General features: G+C 32.1%; 2 protein-coding genes across 7 annotated transcripts in view; one reads left to right on the top strand and one right to left on the bottom strand.

The window, feature by feature from the left end:
• Positions 1-1050, top strand: part of LOC110265858 — a 4199-nt gene extending 3149 nt beyond the window's left edge. The window contains exon 3 of one of the 6 annotated variants that reach the window (XR_002352320.1): positions 779-894. Coding sequence is in view for 5 of the 6 variants with exons in the window: in XM_021109279.1 (XP_020964938.1) it covers positions 764-1027 (264 nt within the window). In the remaining variant the exon portion in view is untranslated. Of the gene's footprint in view, positions 1-203; positions 511-763 lie in introns of those variants that run through there. The other 5 variants (XM_021109280.1, XM_021109279.1, XM_021109283.1 and 2 more) reach the window with 5 other exon arrangements.
• Positions 6422-15815, bottom strand: LOC107612992 (probable leucine-rich repeat receptor-like serine/threonine-protein kinase At3g14840). The gene is made up of 24 exons (XM_016314807.2): positions 15597-15815; positions 15333-15510; positions 14473-14544; positions 14324-14392; positions 13506-13577; positions 13352-13423; positions 12571-12642; positions 12397-12468; positions 12207-12278; positions 12040-12111; positions 11822-11893; positions 11515-11586; positions 10754-10816; positions 10538-10603; positions 10414-10449; positions 10269-10309; positions 9634-10010; positions 9203-9398; positions 8958-9119; positions 8576-8694; positions 8255-8465; positions 7888-8125; positions 7571-7721; positions 6422-7074 (listed from the first exon to the last, which is right to left on the bottom strand). Exons 1-24 carry the CDS (start codon positions 15694-15696, stop codon positions 6685-6687), a joined length of 3045 nt encoding a protein of 1014 aa, XP_016170293.1. The 5' UTR covers positions 15697-15815; the 3' UTR covers positions 6422-6684.

Genomic DNA, 16526 nt, shown 5'->3' with positions numbered 1-16526 from the left:
GTAAAAAATAATATATATATATATATATATAATTTTATATTTCTCTCAGAACAAGCTGAGAAATGGCACTAGATAATATGGTTGAAACAGGTATGAAATTTTTAAGTGTTCACAATAACTAATTAACTAACCTTCCCATTCGTAATAATATACATAGTATCAAAATTTTCATTCATGCATGTGAATATATTGAAACTTTACAGGACATAACTATTGTGACACGGAAACAGTTGCAATTGGCTGGAAATAAAGAGTTGAGTCACGTGTCCTACTTATATATATGTTTATATAGTTATGCTTAATTAGTATTGGTAATTTAATTTGACTTTCATTGAATGAGGGTTTATGAGACCTCTTAACTATCAAATAGCAAGAGCACATGTTCTTTGTGATGTCATTGTAATTTCTAGTAATGAGAAGAACCACGTCAATGAGTTATAGTTCAAATGGCATAGTCTTTCCATACTCAATTAAGAGGTTGTAGGTTCGAGTCTCCTATCTTTGTTAAAAAAAAAAAAAAACCGCATTTTCCTAATTTCTTATTAACTTCACTTTGATGTATATATGTAACCATTTAACTAACAGCAAAATTGAGCAGTGTTTTCTCTGAATTTGTGTCTCTTTCTCTCTGTTTCAAATTTCAATTACTTAGCTTCCTTTGAATTGTAGTTAAAATTTTATGATCCTTAGTTAATTGCTTCATGTGCTTGACCTTCAGCCTCTGCTATTTCTTTAACTACAATAGTAGATAATTCTATTTCAGCATGTTCTCTCTCAGTCTGACGCTGCGGTGGCTGCGGGCTCGCGATTTGGGGAGTTAGGGTTCCTCTTTCAATATCAAAATTTCAAGTCAGTTTCAAAGAGGAGAAGCGAGGAGTGTAGGAGTGGGACTGAGTTACGGGTTACGGGCTTAAGCAGTTGGGCATTCTTTTTTTTTTTAGGTCAAAACGGCACCGTTTGGAGGAGTTATTCACAAACCAGAAACCCTTTAAAAAAATCGGTCAGTTGTAACGGTTCGGTTCATTGAGTAATTACAGATTTGACCGATTTATTAATTATATTAATATTTAAATATCTAATCAAATCAATCAGTTGATATAATTAAGTCAGTGCAATAAACTGTATTGAATGAGTTAAAACAATTAAATCGAGAAACACTCTTCGAAGCATGCCACGTCAGCTTCATCATTAAGTGCAGACATTCGATTTTTATATAATAGAATAGATAGATAAGGAAAAGATATTATTTTTTTGATTTTTTTGAATTAATGAAGAAAGAGAAAAATAACAAATGACTCAAGACATAAAAATTTAAGATTGAGACAAATGGAACATACAATAACACTTTGAATGTTAAGATGTACACCAAGCACACTTTGAAGATCAAGATGAACATCAAGAGCATATTTTTTAAAATTTTTAAGAAAAGAAAGACATGCAAGACACCAAACTTAAAAATTTTTTACTTTTAAACACAATGAATTCGAAAATGCATATGAAAAACAAGAAAAGATACAAAACAAGAAAATTTAGAGATCAAACAAGGAGAATCATCAAGAACAACTTGAAGATCAAGAAAGAACATAAACATGAAATTCGAAAATTTAAGAAAAATTAAAAACATGCAATTGACACCAAACTTAAAATTTGACACAAGACTCAAACAAGAAACACAAAAAATTTTTTTTTCGAAATTATTTTGGAGAAAGAAAATAAAAAATTCAAAATTTTAAAAAAGAATTCCAGGATTCATGCAATGTTAGTCTAAAGCTTCGTTCCAAAAGAATTAGACATGACCAAATGGCCAGCCAAGCTTTAGTAAAACACTGTAAATAACAATATCAGATTTAAGAATCCAAAGGCTCATGCAATGTTATTCTAAAGTTTCGATCCAAAGGAATTAGACATGGCCAAATGGCCAGCCAAGCTTTAGCATAACAAATACAGACATGTCCCTTCTCCAATGGAAAGTGGAAACCTCGATCCAAAAGATTAGACATGGCTTAATAGCCAGCCAGGCTTCACCATATCTCACGAAGATCTAGAATTCATTCTTAAAAATTTTTATGAATTTTCCGAAAACTAATTTTTTTTCGAAAACAAAAATAAAAAGCTTAAACATAAAATAAAATTACCCAATCTAAGCAACAACATAAACCGTCAGTTGTTCAAACTCGAACAATCCCCGACAACGGCACCAAAAACTTGGTGCACGGAATTGTAATCTCACTTTTCACAACTCCGGTACAACTAACTAGCAAGTGCACTGGGTCGTCCAAGTAATACCTTACATGAGTAAGGGTCGATCCCACGGAGATTGTCGGCTTGAAGCAAGTTATGGTCATCCTGTAAATCTTAGTCAGCGGATTCAAATGGTTATGGGTATTGATAATTAAAAGATAAATAAAACATAAAATAAAATAAAGATACTTATGTAATTCATTGGTGGGAATTTCAGATAAGCATTTGGAGATGCTTTATTGCCTCTGAACCTTTGCGTTCTTATTGTCTTCATCCAATCATGCATGCTCTCTTCCATGGCAAGCTGTATGATCCTCTCGGATGAAAATTACCAGGTATGATTTCTGCACGGCTAATCAACTGTCAGATTTCTTGTCTCGGATGAAAAATACCAAGTACAGCTACCGCACGGGTAATCATCTATCGGTTCTCACTAGCGTCGGAATAGGATCTCTCTATCCTTTTGCACACTGTCACTGTGCCCAACATTCGCGAGTTTGAAGCTCGTCACAGTCATCCCTTCCCAGATCCTACTCGGAATACGATAGACAAGGTTTAGACTTTCCTGATCTCAGGAATGCTGCCAATTGGTTCTAGCTTATACCATGAAGGTTCTAATCTCACGGACTCGGTCTGTGGATTAGAGACCCAAGAGAATATACTCCGGCTGTCGTCCAATGACTACGTTGAACATCATGTAGACCGCTTGTGATTGTCAGGCATGCAGATCTTGGCTAAGCGAGTAACGAAGATAGTGGGTGATTGTCACAGGTCACCCCTTCATTTTGACTTAACTGAATTAAGTATGAGAGCATATCTTGGAGAAGAAGTAAGCGTGAATTGAAAGAGAAACAATAGTACTTGCATTAATTCATGAAGAATAGCAGAGCTCTGCACCTTAATCTATGAGGTGTAGAAACTCCACCGTAGAAAATACATAAGAAAAAAGAGGTCTAGGCATGGCCGTGAGGCCAGCCTCCAAGTCCAAAGATTGATTGATCCTTTACAATAGTCAAAAGTGCTATTTATAATAAACTAGTTACCAGGGATTATAGAAAATAAGTAGCTAAGTGCAGATAGTGCAGAAATCCACTTCCGGAGCCCACTTGGTGTGTGCTTGGGCTGAGCATTGAGCTTTACACGTGCATAGGCCATTTCTAGAGTTAAACGCCAGCTTAGATGCCAATTTGGGCGTTTAACTCCAGTTCTGGCGTTTTACGCTAGAAAAGGGTCTCTGGCTGTCGTTTGAACGCCAGTTTGGGCCATCAAATCTCGGGTAAAGTATGGATTATTATATATTGCTGGAAAGCCCAAGATGTTTACTTTCCAATGCAATTGAGAGCGCGCCAATTGGGCTTCTGTAGCTCCAGAAAATCTACTTCGAGTGCAGGAGGGTCAGAATCCAACAGCATCTGCAGTCCTTTCTCAGCCTCTGAATCAGATTTTTGCTCAGGTCCCTCAATTTCAGCCAGAAAATATCTGAAATTATAGAAAAATACACAAACTCATAGTAAAGTCCAGAAATGTGATTTTTGCATAAAAGCTAATAAAAATATAATAAAAAGTAACTAAAACATACTAAAAACTATATAAAAATAATGTCAAAAAGTGTATAAATTATCCGCTCATCAGTTATTGCTAGGGATGGGAAAGGGGTGAAGGTTTTGAATGTTCAGTGGCCTGTGGTGGTAGCTAGTTCTACTGTTGTTGCAGTTGCTGCTGTGATCTGATTCTACTTTTGGTTGATCCATGAAAATAATGACAGTGATGGTTTCTTATATGGCTTAATGTTTATCAAGCCTGTGAATTTTGATTTCTTGTTGAAAAGTTGGAATACTTGTTGGTTGTTAGCACTTTCTTCTGAGGAATTAAATAGAATTTTGTGTGTTGAGCTTGGTCACTGCTTGACCTTGATGATAAATTTAATTTGATAACCCTATTACTGATTCACTGTTAAAAAATTTTTTGATCCTAAATTTTGTGCTCTGGTTTTTTTTTTCCTGTCGTAAATCATTCTGATGAGGGTGAGGGTGAGGGGGTATTTTTTTTAATTTTTGTTTAAAGGTAAAATTGTCCAAAAAATATTATTTATGGACAAAAGGATGATTTTATAACGTTTTGTAACATTGAAGATGATTTTAATAATAAAAAAAGATTGGAGACGAATTTGATTTTTATTCCAGACCTTAGGGACAAAAAAGTACTTAACCCTAAAAACTACTATACAAAATTATAAATTGTACCTTAAAATGATCAATTTCGATGAAAAACGAAAAATAAATTCTATGAAGTAGTAAAAGAAGAATAATAAATTTAAAGAAAATGAGTTGACTTTTAGATCTAGACTCATGTACCACAAAAAAAAACTTTATATATAGGTTTTATTAAAAAAAATAAATATGTAAATTAGTTATTATTAAGGTAATTTTTGATTATTTACGTTAGTTATACTACATCATATATTTGTTTTGTTAAAATTATATGATTTTATCATATTATATCATGATTAGAATTATTATTTTTTAACATGAATAGAGTAACCGGGCCAACTTCATATCATTATCATACCATATTATTATTATTATTATTATTTTTATTATTATTATTATTATAAATAGATCACCATTAAGGTAACAACTTGTCATTAATCAAATCATTGGATAATGAATAAGAATTAAAATTGTATCAATATAATTAAAATTAATATAATTTAAATGATTAAAAATATTTTCGAGTGATAATTAGTTTAATAATGCATTAAATATTGATTTTATATAATTATAATAAAGATATTTTTTTTAATTAGTATAATTATGCATTATTACTTAAATGTTAATTATAGTATAACTATAATAAAGATATTTTTATAAAATGAACTTAAAAGAGAAAATAGTGTATTCATTTTGATAAAAAAATAGATTCATAAAGAATCAACACCTCACTCCCATTAACTGGTGAAAAATCCAATTTTAGTATATTAAATAGATTAGTATAAATGACCAATCTAACAGTATAAACCAGAGGTAATAGCAACTGAACCCTTAAATCACTCACACGGACCGTTCACATGAAAGGAATATCAATTTCAGACTTTACATTAAAGCATGTTAGTTTCAAGATTTAAAATGATTAAATATAATGATACTATAAAAATTATTTCGTGTTTGCAAACAAGTTATGAAATAATCTGCAGATTCTAGCATATACCTTGTTGAGATTTTTTTTTGTTTTGGAAAAAAAAGAACAATGCTAGAGAATCAAAAGGATATTAGTCAAAAACCAGCTAAATATGTGAATTTAAAATTTCTACGAGTTAATATATATGGATATTTCTTCTGCGAAATATCAAAGTGTTTCTTTTTCATACTAAATGGATATTCTTTTATATATTTTTCGAATTTTTTTGTATTACAAATGTGAATGTTTCTATTTCTTTAAGAATTTTATAAATTTTTTTAAATTTTATAAATATTTAATTATTTTTGCTAAAATATAACTGAATATTTCTTTTGTTAAGTATTAGAATGTTTTTTTTATATTAAATGAATGTTTTTTTATATTTCTGTAATTGAGATGAAGCAAAAGAGAAGAAAATGAACATTTCTTCTTCCATGAAAGCTTTGAGGAACAAGGAGCAAACACAATCTAACTACCCAAACAAGGTACGAGGCTACTCCTTTCATACCACATGGACAGTTGCTGGCGCTTAATAATAATAAAAGCTAGTTCCATGGATCTTGTATGGAATAATAGGTTTCTATTTTCTGATGCAGTACTGCTATTTCCTTTGAAAAAGCAAAAAAAAAAAAAAAAAGAAAGAAACAGAGGAAAAAACATTGAAAAAGAGATTGAAAATTAACCCAAAAAAAAACAAGAATAACAAACGGGAGGTGGACTTCGTGTTGAACCAGTTGTTTTGGATGCGCTTATTGAAGGCGTCGCGGAGAGCATGGAAGTCGCCGGCGCTTCCAGCAGCATTGGTGAGAGAGAGAGGTGTGTGTGTGTGATTGTTGGAGGTTGGTAGGTTAATGTGAGAGAGAAGAAGAAAATTTTTATAGGTTTTAATTATGTTTACTTAATCAATTTTAAATTTTTTAAATTTAAAATTTAAAATTAATAATTAATATAAATTAATGTAGTTTTGTTTAATTTTTGGCTGGTAACCTCTTGATTCCATATATTTTTTCGGAAAAAAATATGCATTCCTAAATGTTAATGCTTATTTTTCTTAGCTATATGTGGCCTCATTTTGCCTCAAACCTAATGCTATTACATTTAGCAGCAGACTCCTGATCCTTGAAGTCTACAAAACCTTGTGCAAAGTTGTAAACTATAAATACGACATCGCATATAGAAAATGAAAGAAAAAATTTCTGGGCAGATATTTCCACTTTGGTTGGCTTACAAGTAATATGAAAGAATATATATGGAGATATTTTTGGATCATCTACCACTTCTTTCCCAATAAGAAGAATCCATGTTGATTGAATTGTCTTCTGAATTAGCCACAAATGCAGCAGTTTCATTAGTTGATGTGCTCACACCTTCAGTGTCTGGAATCTTATCTTTCCCCTTCTGTTGGTAATACTCTCGGATCATCTCTAACTTTTTCTCGCCAAATACCTGCGTCGTGTCCGGCACTACTTCTTGTACAGCGGTTTTGCCTTCGAGCATGCTTACCACTGACGACATGGTTGGCCGGTTCAATGGAGAGGTATTTGTGCAGAGAAGAGCCACATTGATGATGAGCATTGCTTCATCTTTTTTGTAGTGTGAACCCAACTTCTCATCAACTAGGTCCATTAGATCACCTTTCTCTTTCAAGAGAAGAGCCTGTGAAAACAAATTATAGATTGTAGTTAATTCCCGTCATCAATATGCAAATAAAATAAATTAAAACTAAAATTGATTGAATCTAAGGGACTAAGATATCTCTAAAATTGTTTTGAAATAAAGTAGGGAACCGGTATAGTTGAGCAAGAAGCACTTAGACACTGAAGATTTTAGTAAAGTCATGAAATTCTTGCATGCTTCTAGAGCACATTTTATGCGTGTTCTAGAAACATTTACAATCACTCATTTTAATTCATAATAGTAAAAAGGTTGTATCAAAATTAAACAATGAGCAGTAGTGACATGTGAATTTTAGAGTAAGAATTAATGTGTTCTAGGAGCATGAACGAATTTCTCACAAAAGTCACAATACCTGAAAAATTGAATGAAAGAGTTTAAAGAAACTCTAAAATAACAATCATAATGTTGGTATATATTCTAAGAGGATAATCATTCAGATTGAAACAAATGCAGGAGATATGAGAGGATAAGTTACCCAGTCAAAAAGAGAGAAGCATTCTTCCCTTTGCCAGCCCATGTTATTGCTTTTGCCGCTAACTATTTCCAAGGCAACAATTCCGAAACTATACACATCTGCTTTGTCCGTCAAATAACCACGCATTGCATATTCGGGTGCCATATATCCACTGCAACATAAAACATTCATACATTCAGTAACAATGTAGATACATTTTTCAAATTCATAAGTCATAAAGATCTGAAAGAAGTTTCTATGCTGGCTTACTATGTAAAACTTTGAAAAATACACAATAAATCTTGCTAAATGCTTTAAGAAAAAAAAGGAGAACTCACTAAGTGCCAGCCACTTTAGTGCTTATGTGTGTTTGACCCTCTTCATCAAGCTTGGCCAAACCGAAATCCGATATTTTTGGGTTTAGATCTTTATCCAGCAACACATTAGTAGCCTTGATGTCCCTATGAACTATTTTTAATCTTGACTCTCCATGGAGGTAAGCCAAGCCTTTAGCAACGCCTATACAAATCTTACGCCTTGTTGACCAGTCCAATTTCAATTGAGTTTTCTCTTTGCCTTCATTGCAATTGTCGCCGAAATTAGATAACAAAGCTAAATGATCAGTATGTATATTTTGTATACAACATTTTAGCTTATTAACGAAAGAGATACCAAACTCAAATATACAGAGTAAAGACACATTACCCCACAGAGCACTGGCAAGGCTGTTGTTTTCCATGTATTCATATATCAACAACATTTGATCTCCCTCCATACAACAGCCATAGAGCTTAACTAGACACGGGTGTTGCAAAGCAGAAATCATGCCAATCTCGTTTGTGAACTCACGATTCCCCTGCTTCGATCTAGAAGAAAGCTGTTTAACTGCTATTGCTGTGCCATCTGGAAGAATACCCTGCATTTCCAAATGATTGTAACTATTTTTTTAGTGCAGTAGAAACTATAAAAGAAACAATGATATTGATTCAGGTTCTAAAAAATAAATTCACTTATTTTCCACAATACCTTATATACTGGACCGAACCCTCCTTCTCCAATCTTGCAGGCAACACTAAAGTTGTTTGTTGCTGCTTTGATTTGCCTTAAGGTAAATATGCCAGTTTTTAGATCCAAACCCTGTAGGTCTGTTAGTTGAAGCCAAACAAGAGGAGAATGAAAAGTGAATTAAGATATCCGTTTTCGGAAACTTAGTTATTGCATATGGCAGAATGGTCATTATTCTAAGAATATTAGCATAAATGAAAAGACAATCCATATATTTGGGTTTAGGAGTTGACAATATAATTAATCAGCATTTACGCAAGCAAATTCATATCAAGTTCTTGTTTGAAAATTAATATTTACTATTAAATAGAGTAGCACCCTATAGTAGCATGTTAGTTCTTACCTCTATATAATGAACCTTTTTGTCGTAAACATCCTCTCCACCAAGCTATACCAAATGCCATGACAATAACAAGTGCTCCAGCCAATACAATTCCAATGATAGCCCCCACAGCTATGCCACTTCCTTTTTTGTTACTTTCTTTTTCCAGTGGGGGTGTAAAGTCTGCCAGATTATGATAAAATACATAACATTAGATGATGAAAGTCAAGGCAGAAAAAAAAAAGAAACTAAAGAAAAGAAGTAACCTGGATTGACAGATATAGCTGATATAAGAGGACCATATACTGATCCAAATGGAATGGCAGTTGTCCCTTTCCCGGCCCATTGTAAGCGGATCTCCAAGGTACCACTGGTCACATTAGCTGTAAAATTTTTTATGATGGGCTTCCTGACTCCTCCTGCTTCTTTTGCAATATCGAAATCCTTTAGCAACAACTTCCTCTGCAATACTTCAATCCAAATAAACATAAATGATGTTGTGCACAACTCTATATTTTAGTCTAGAAATTGACTTCGAGTAATAGTGAGTAAATCTAACAAATCAAATCAAAGAACTGAGAAAACTGACTACTTTGTATCATCCTGTTAAAAATCAGATTTAGTTAAAAAACTATATATACCAGAAGGTATTGCTCATACATGTCGTTCGAAAAGTTGAACTGACGAAACCACGAACCTGAATATATATGTCAAATACACGCCTTCCAAGGCTACTATATGTTTGATCATCAGTAAACATTATCTCTGCAAAATGGAGATTTACAGTGTAGCTTCCATTTCCCATGCAATACCCATAATATGTAAGAGAAAGCGCCGAAACACGTGCATCCATGTACAGTTCGGCATTGTTCATAGCAAGCTTAGACATGTTAGACCATGTATAATAGTCCGAAATACCACTATCAAAGAAGTGACCGGTGTTGCTAACTGCCCAGTTTGATCCACTACGAAGAGATTTTGCTGGTCCAGCTTCTTGTGAATCTTCATCATATGTAATGTTTCCATTATAAGTTATGATCTTCCCACCACAATTTATATGGAGAGAGTATGAAGCTGGAAATTAAATATGCAAAAAGTCAATTAAAGGAAGCAAGCACAATAAACAGGTTAACATCGTGGTAGGAAAAAGATATCCATTTTCAGTTTGATATGTTAAGAAACAATTACTTTTTGACTTAGCACTTTCTAATCATTTGAGTAACTATAAATCCATCCAAACTATCAATCATATTATTACATGAGAAGACTTCTACCACTATATGTTGTAGTCTTGTAGACAACAAGGTGAGGGTCGATAACAAATCAACTTACGCTTAAGACAGTTGGTGATCCCCAAACATGGATAAGCTCCCCTAAGAAAATATAGATTGGCATAAAAAGTGAGCATAATCGCATCAGTTCAAGCTATATGCATGAGTATCGAAAAAATAATCTAGCATAAGTAGTATACACTTACGAGTTATTTCCATTCAAAGCTGATGCAAAAAGGTTTCTGAGGCACATTAAGAAATGGTCAAGTCTCAGATAAATTTCTAGAATTGACAAACACATGAAAGGTATGAAGATGAAATGGTTCTTACACAGTTCCTTGTTGACATGTCAACTGCTCTGGCTTTTCGATGCTGAAGTTGTTATATGAAAGATCCCTGTATATATATGAACTGATTTAGAAACAAAGATGGACTAAAAACACTGCATGGAGCACTTGGTAGCACAGAAGAATCCTAAGAATAATGTACTAAGCGAAACATTTAATTTAATGCAAGAAATCATAAAAGTAATGCAGAATTGCTCACGTGTAGTCCGGGTTAGCAATCCAATTCGGCAGTGGTCCAGTGAAAAAGTTTCCAGTTAAGTACCTAGGTAAAAACATTATCAAGAAGTCAATTTATACAAATTGATGAATAACCACATGTTGAAACTAGTAAATAAAATCCTATTTCCTCAATAATTTGGATCTTCCCCTAGGATCCTTTAATTTATCTTAGTTCGCAATATCAATACTTATTTTGATAAGATGAGTTTAATCAATGACATTTTGAAAGCATATGCTCCTTGACATGAAATGAGAACATAATTTACAATGAAGACATAATATTTTTTATTTTGGAGTATGTGCATTGTGCTTTTACACAAGTCAATGCATATATGTATAAAATGCTTGCTATCTTGTTGCAAACAAGTTAACATTGTTTTGATCTACTTAAACTAGGTTGAGCAGGAATCTCTATGAATCCAATCAGCTTTAGGTTTTGTTTGAGTGCCAGTTCAGTGTTAAAGCTAGAATTTTGATACTTGGATTATACAAGTAATGAAAATAAAATGGTATTTATTGACTGATGCAATTTTTTAATAACCACTGTAAACATCAAATTTATATATTCTTTTGATTATTACAATTGTTTCCAGCTTTTATAGTAATAATTGTAGGTCAACTATAAATCCTAATGAATCTTAGCTGCTAGAGGAAATTGAATAGCACAAGCAAACTAGAAAAAATCATGTGTCCTCATTTTCAGTGTAATAAAAAACGACAAACTTAAAAAAGATTTCTTACAGTATATTCATGTTCTCTGGGACACGGAGGGAGTTTGGGATACTTCCACTTAACTTGTTAAAACTGAGGTCTCTGAAAATGAAACCATGTCCAGAACAAGTATTATTTAAAAGAGTAAAGAAATAAAAAAATCAACATGAAAATGATTAATTCCTACAATGTAATCAAATGACTGATTGGAGGAAACGTGTCGATGCACTTTATCTAATAAACGAGTACAATATGCAAGAAAAATACATTCAGTGCATGAAACTTCCAAGTTAGAAGGCCAACAAAAAGTAATTGAAAAGAATAAAGCATCACTTACAACGAGTTTAAAGTAGTTACATTTCCAAGATATTCAGGAACCGATCCTATAAGATTGCAACTTCTCAGTACTCTGGAAACAATTCAACAATTGAGGATCAAAAAGTCATTGCTATCAGCTTTATCCCATTGCTAAGAGCATTTCTTAGTTAGGCATTATTAACTGATAAAATAAAAACTAAAGAAAAAAAAAAGATGCAAGCATTAAATTAAACTCACAGTGTTTGCAAGTTTGTCAAGTTACTAAGTGGTGGAAAATAAGAATCTGGTCCTTTCAAGTCGCTGATTCTCCTGCAAAGCATGTTTTAAGCATGTTGAAAACACAACACCTAAATAGTTTTGAATTTTCAAGCATTGGTGGCTACAATTCAAAACACCATGCTTACAAGTCAGTAAGGTTTTTCAGAAATGAAATTCCAGAAGGCATTGGTCCACTCATACCACTCCCATGGATCACCCTGGCATAATTATAAGAACCATTCCTTTGGTAAACCAATTGATAATGTGTAATTAGAAAAAAAAAAAAAAGTAACAACGTAAGGATCAAATTTCACAGGAGAAATCAAAGATTCACACAGCCTCTGAAGACTTGTCCAGCTCTGAATAAAATTGGGTATTGCTCCGGAAAATTGATTATCACTGAGTCGACTGAAGAATAAGAGAGTGATCAACAAAGATACAAGACTAATGAAATTAAACTACAGTATAAGGGGATGTAAAAGGAATGAGTAGAAAGATATAGACACTTACACGTAATTCAATTTACTGAGCCTAGCAAGTGTAGTGGGTAAATTCCCAGTAAAAGAGTTGGAGCTAACATGCCTAAAAAAATAAAATAAAATAAAATTTAGAATACAAGGCCGCTCTTGTAATAGGGTGCAATATATTGAGCAAAGTCTAGAATGGATAAATGTCAACACTTATGGATTTTATAAAACAAGATTTAAATCGTCAAATTACCAGACCTAGTAAATATTTTGTAAAATCGATTGACTCATTTAAAATTGTAATATCAAAATATTTTAAGAGTTAAATCGATATTCTAACTACTATGTCTATAGCAATTAGTGAACTTGGCAATCAATTTCGCAACAACGATTATCCAAACTTTGGTAAAGTACCAAAATGAAAAGCATGCCATGTAATTTTTGAAATACACATAATTACGATTTTTTATTCTTGCATGATGGATAAGTTTTTTTATTTTTTGGTCAAAGCTAACATATCTATTGCTGACTATAATGACTAATGCCCTTGCCATGAGAGCTCTCCAAAAAGATAAATGATGGCTATGAAATGTATCCCATTTTCATGAGTAGGAATTGTAACCCCAGATGGTTAAGGGATGAGGTGAACATCCACCAAACCATCCAATGTGGTTATGTAGTTTCATCACATTAATCCATTCAATAACCATTGTTTCATGATCTGAAAACTGAAAACCTGCCTATTTTATTCAGGCTATCATTTCTCAACAACCAAAATTACTCAACCTCAACAATTATAAGACAAGTGTTTACAAAGGGCTTACAATCTTTCAAGCTGCAAAAGATTCCCAAGCTCAGGAGGAAGCTCTCCAGAGAGTTGATTGAATTCCAAGGACCTATCCAATTTTCAAATTAATTCAGAAAATTTCATGAAACTTTTGTGGGAGGAAACTCTAGCATGACCAATAAATAACTTACAAACTTTTCAGGGTAGTTATGTTTCCCAGCTCCTTTGGAATTGAGCCTGTTATTCGATTTCCAAAAAGGGAACTGCCACAATTTAAGAAATATGTGATGATTGCAGTTTTTGTAAGTCCAGAATTCAGCAATCTATCGACATTATGTTTAACATTTGCGTTACAGATATCTATACTTAATTCAAACTTAAACTATCATGTCTTAATTTCTGTATATGGTATATAAAATCCATTTTTCAAAGTAGGATTGAAGATTTCACTTAAACATTAAATCCCAAGGGAGATACTCCTTCATTGTTTGTCAAAATTTGGTATACCCCTGTATTAATACATTTTAGAATAATATTCCAAATCAATCCCTAAAAAATTTTTAGTTGCACAGTTTAGTCTTAAACAAATTTTAATCATCAAATTAGTCTCCAAACTTTTATTCATTAGAAAAATCACTCCCAAAATAAAAGGTTAGAAACTAATTTGATGATTAAAATTTGTTGAGGATTAAAGTGTCCAACTAAAAATTCTTGGGGACTTATTTGGACTATTACTCTATATCTTAATACTTGTATATAAATACATTGATTAACGAATGTACAAGAGTGAGAGGGAAAGAAAAGAAACATGACAGATTTATGTGAATCATAAGCTTTTGGCATTGCTAGAATTCCACTTCAAAGGTACATCAATCACTTTGGAATGCAATATTACCAGTGATATGATTAAACCACACATGTTGGTCACATAACTCAATCCAGTTGATTCATTACAATCCCTATAATCATATGTTTTCCGTAAAGGTAGAGAGAAAGAAAAAGAGATTACATGTTGACAACATTCAAGGAACTCCATTGCTTTGGGATTGTGCCGTTAAGATAGTTGAGAGTGAGATCACTGTAACAGAGAGAAAACCAAGTAAGTGAGAGTGAAGATAGTGGTGAAAGAGAGGAAAAAATGTGTTTGTGGTTGCTTACATTTCTTGCAGGTAAGGCAACTTTGCAAACTCCGGAGGAAGAGTGCCAGTTAGATTTTGTCTTTTTAGAACTCTGTATAGGATAAATCTCATTCATCAACACAACAATTGTCACACTCTCACCACATTTGTTAACATATTCCATAAAACCAAAAATTGACCTTTTTTTTTTTTCAAAGTTAGGAGTAAGACTCGAATCTGAGATCTCTAGGTGAGGATGGAAAGATGATGTCATTTAAGTTATAACTCGTTGGCATCACTTAGAGGTCTTGGCTTTAAGTCTCTTTTTCTGGCACCCCCAATATTTAATATATGTTAGTAATACTTTTTATACGCTCAGAGTATAAATTAATTAATCATTTACACTACTAAAATTCAAGAAAATTAACAGTTTTATTATACACAATTTTTGGATAGTCATTATCATGGTGGTTACTTCCTATGACTATTAGCATTTTTCTTAAGGGCAGAATAAGAATGTTTAGGATTTGGGACTTTACTCAATCCTAGAATTTAATGTTATTTATTAAATTTAATGTTAATGCATTGTGAGTGTAAAACATTTATTAGGGCATAAGAAAAACGGTTAACAAAAATAACTACCAAAATTAAACTCTTATTTATTTTAATCTTTTACAAAAATTAAAATTTTATAAAAGTATCGTAATTTAATTTTGAAAATTTTCAAGAGTTTAATTTTATAAAACAAAATATAAAATCTTCTAAGCGAGTTATAGAAATCACTTATATTTACTTCATAGTTCACACCTACCATGCTTAAAGCGTGAAATTAAACTATATATATATATCACATAAGTATCCAATCATAGATTATGAAATTAGTAGAAGTATGAAACTCACATGCCAACAACATGGCAGAGATTGTTATTAGAGAAAGAACAATCACAAGTGACAGCATAATTTTTCAAGGAAGGTGTAGAAGCAGGGGAAACCCAGTTACGTTCTCCACTGCATGGATCTACGCTGAAGTCCCAATCTTTCTTCCCAAGTGTGTTCCCTATCTCCTTAAGAACTTGCACTGATTCACAATTTCAATTTTTCATCACAAATCACACTCATCACCATTAACTTAATTATTATGAAAGAGCAAATATGTAAATGCACCTTCCTGTTGTTGTAGAGTGGCTGCAGAAACAAATGAGGATGCAATAAGAAGCGAGAGAGAGAAGAAGAAGAAGAAGAAGAAGAGAGTTACGAGTTTCATGCTTTCAAGTGTGGGGAAATTTTGTTGATGATACTTGAAAAAAGGAGATTAAATGAATGAAGTAATTAAATTAAGAAGAATGCAACGGAAATTTGACCAAGACATGCTTACTGTTATTGAAGAAGCAGACATTATTTAATTTTTTTTTTGGTTTTATCTTGGGTTACGGAGGACAGATAGACATGGCTGAATAATTGTAGATTTGTAGCATTATTATATATATATTACTAATATTAAGTCAAAGAAAATGATATAATCGTCGATCGATTAGAGTTTAAATGACATATTCATCTAAAAATTTTACATTTAAATTTTCCTCCAAACTTTAGAAAAAAAAAAGGGTAAATAGTCAAATTAGCTTTTGAAAAATTATTTGTTTTTTAAATTGGTCTGTGAAATATTTTTTAATCAAATTCTTCTTTTAAAAATTTTAAATTAATCACGTTAATCTTTTTGTCATTTTTTTATTAACGGTGCTAAAATTTGTTAATGTGGCATGTTAAGTGATACTACGATACACACACAAAAATTTTAATTGACTATTAATATGATAAGTTTATGAAATTAGATCAAATTAAAATTTAATTGAGGGAAGAACTTGAGACATTGAAAATTTTCAATTTTAGATTTATTTGATCTAATTTCATAAACTTATCATATTAGCTATTAATTAAGACTACTATGTGTATATTATGATATTACTTAATTTGTCACATTAATAAACTTTGACGCTGTTAGCAACGAAAGTGATGAAATGACTAACTTAAAATCTTTGAAAGACGAATTGAATTAAAAAAAATTAGAAATAAATTTAAAAAATAAATTATTTT

This window comes from Arachis ipaensis, chromosome B08 (genome assembly GCF_000816755.2).
Source record: "Arachis ipaensis cultivar K30076 chromosome B08, Araip1.1, whole genome shotgun sequence".
Lineage (NCBI taxonomy): Eukaryota > Viridiplantae > Streptophyta > Magnoliopsida > Fabales > Fabaceae > Arachis > Arachis ipaensis.
This window is presented reverse-complemented; position numbering and strand designations above follow the sequence as displayed.

Coding starts and splice junctions, on each gene's coding strand:
- LOC107612992 (XM_016314807.2), bottom strand. CDS start 15,696: ATGAAACTCGTAACTCTCTTCTTCTTCTTCTTCTTCTTCTCTCTCTCG. Junction 13,578..14,323: donor TCCTTGAATGTTGTCAACAT/GTAATCTCTTTT, acceptor AAATTGTGGCAG/TTCCCTTTTTGGAAATCGAA. Junction 11,587..11,821: donor GTAACTACTTTAAACTCGTT/GTAAGTGATGCT, acceptor TTTCATTTTCAG/AGACCTCAGTTTTAACAAGT.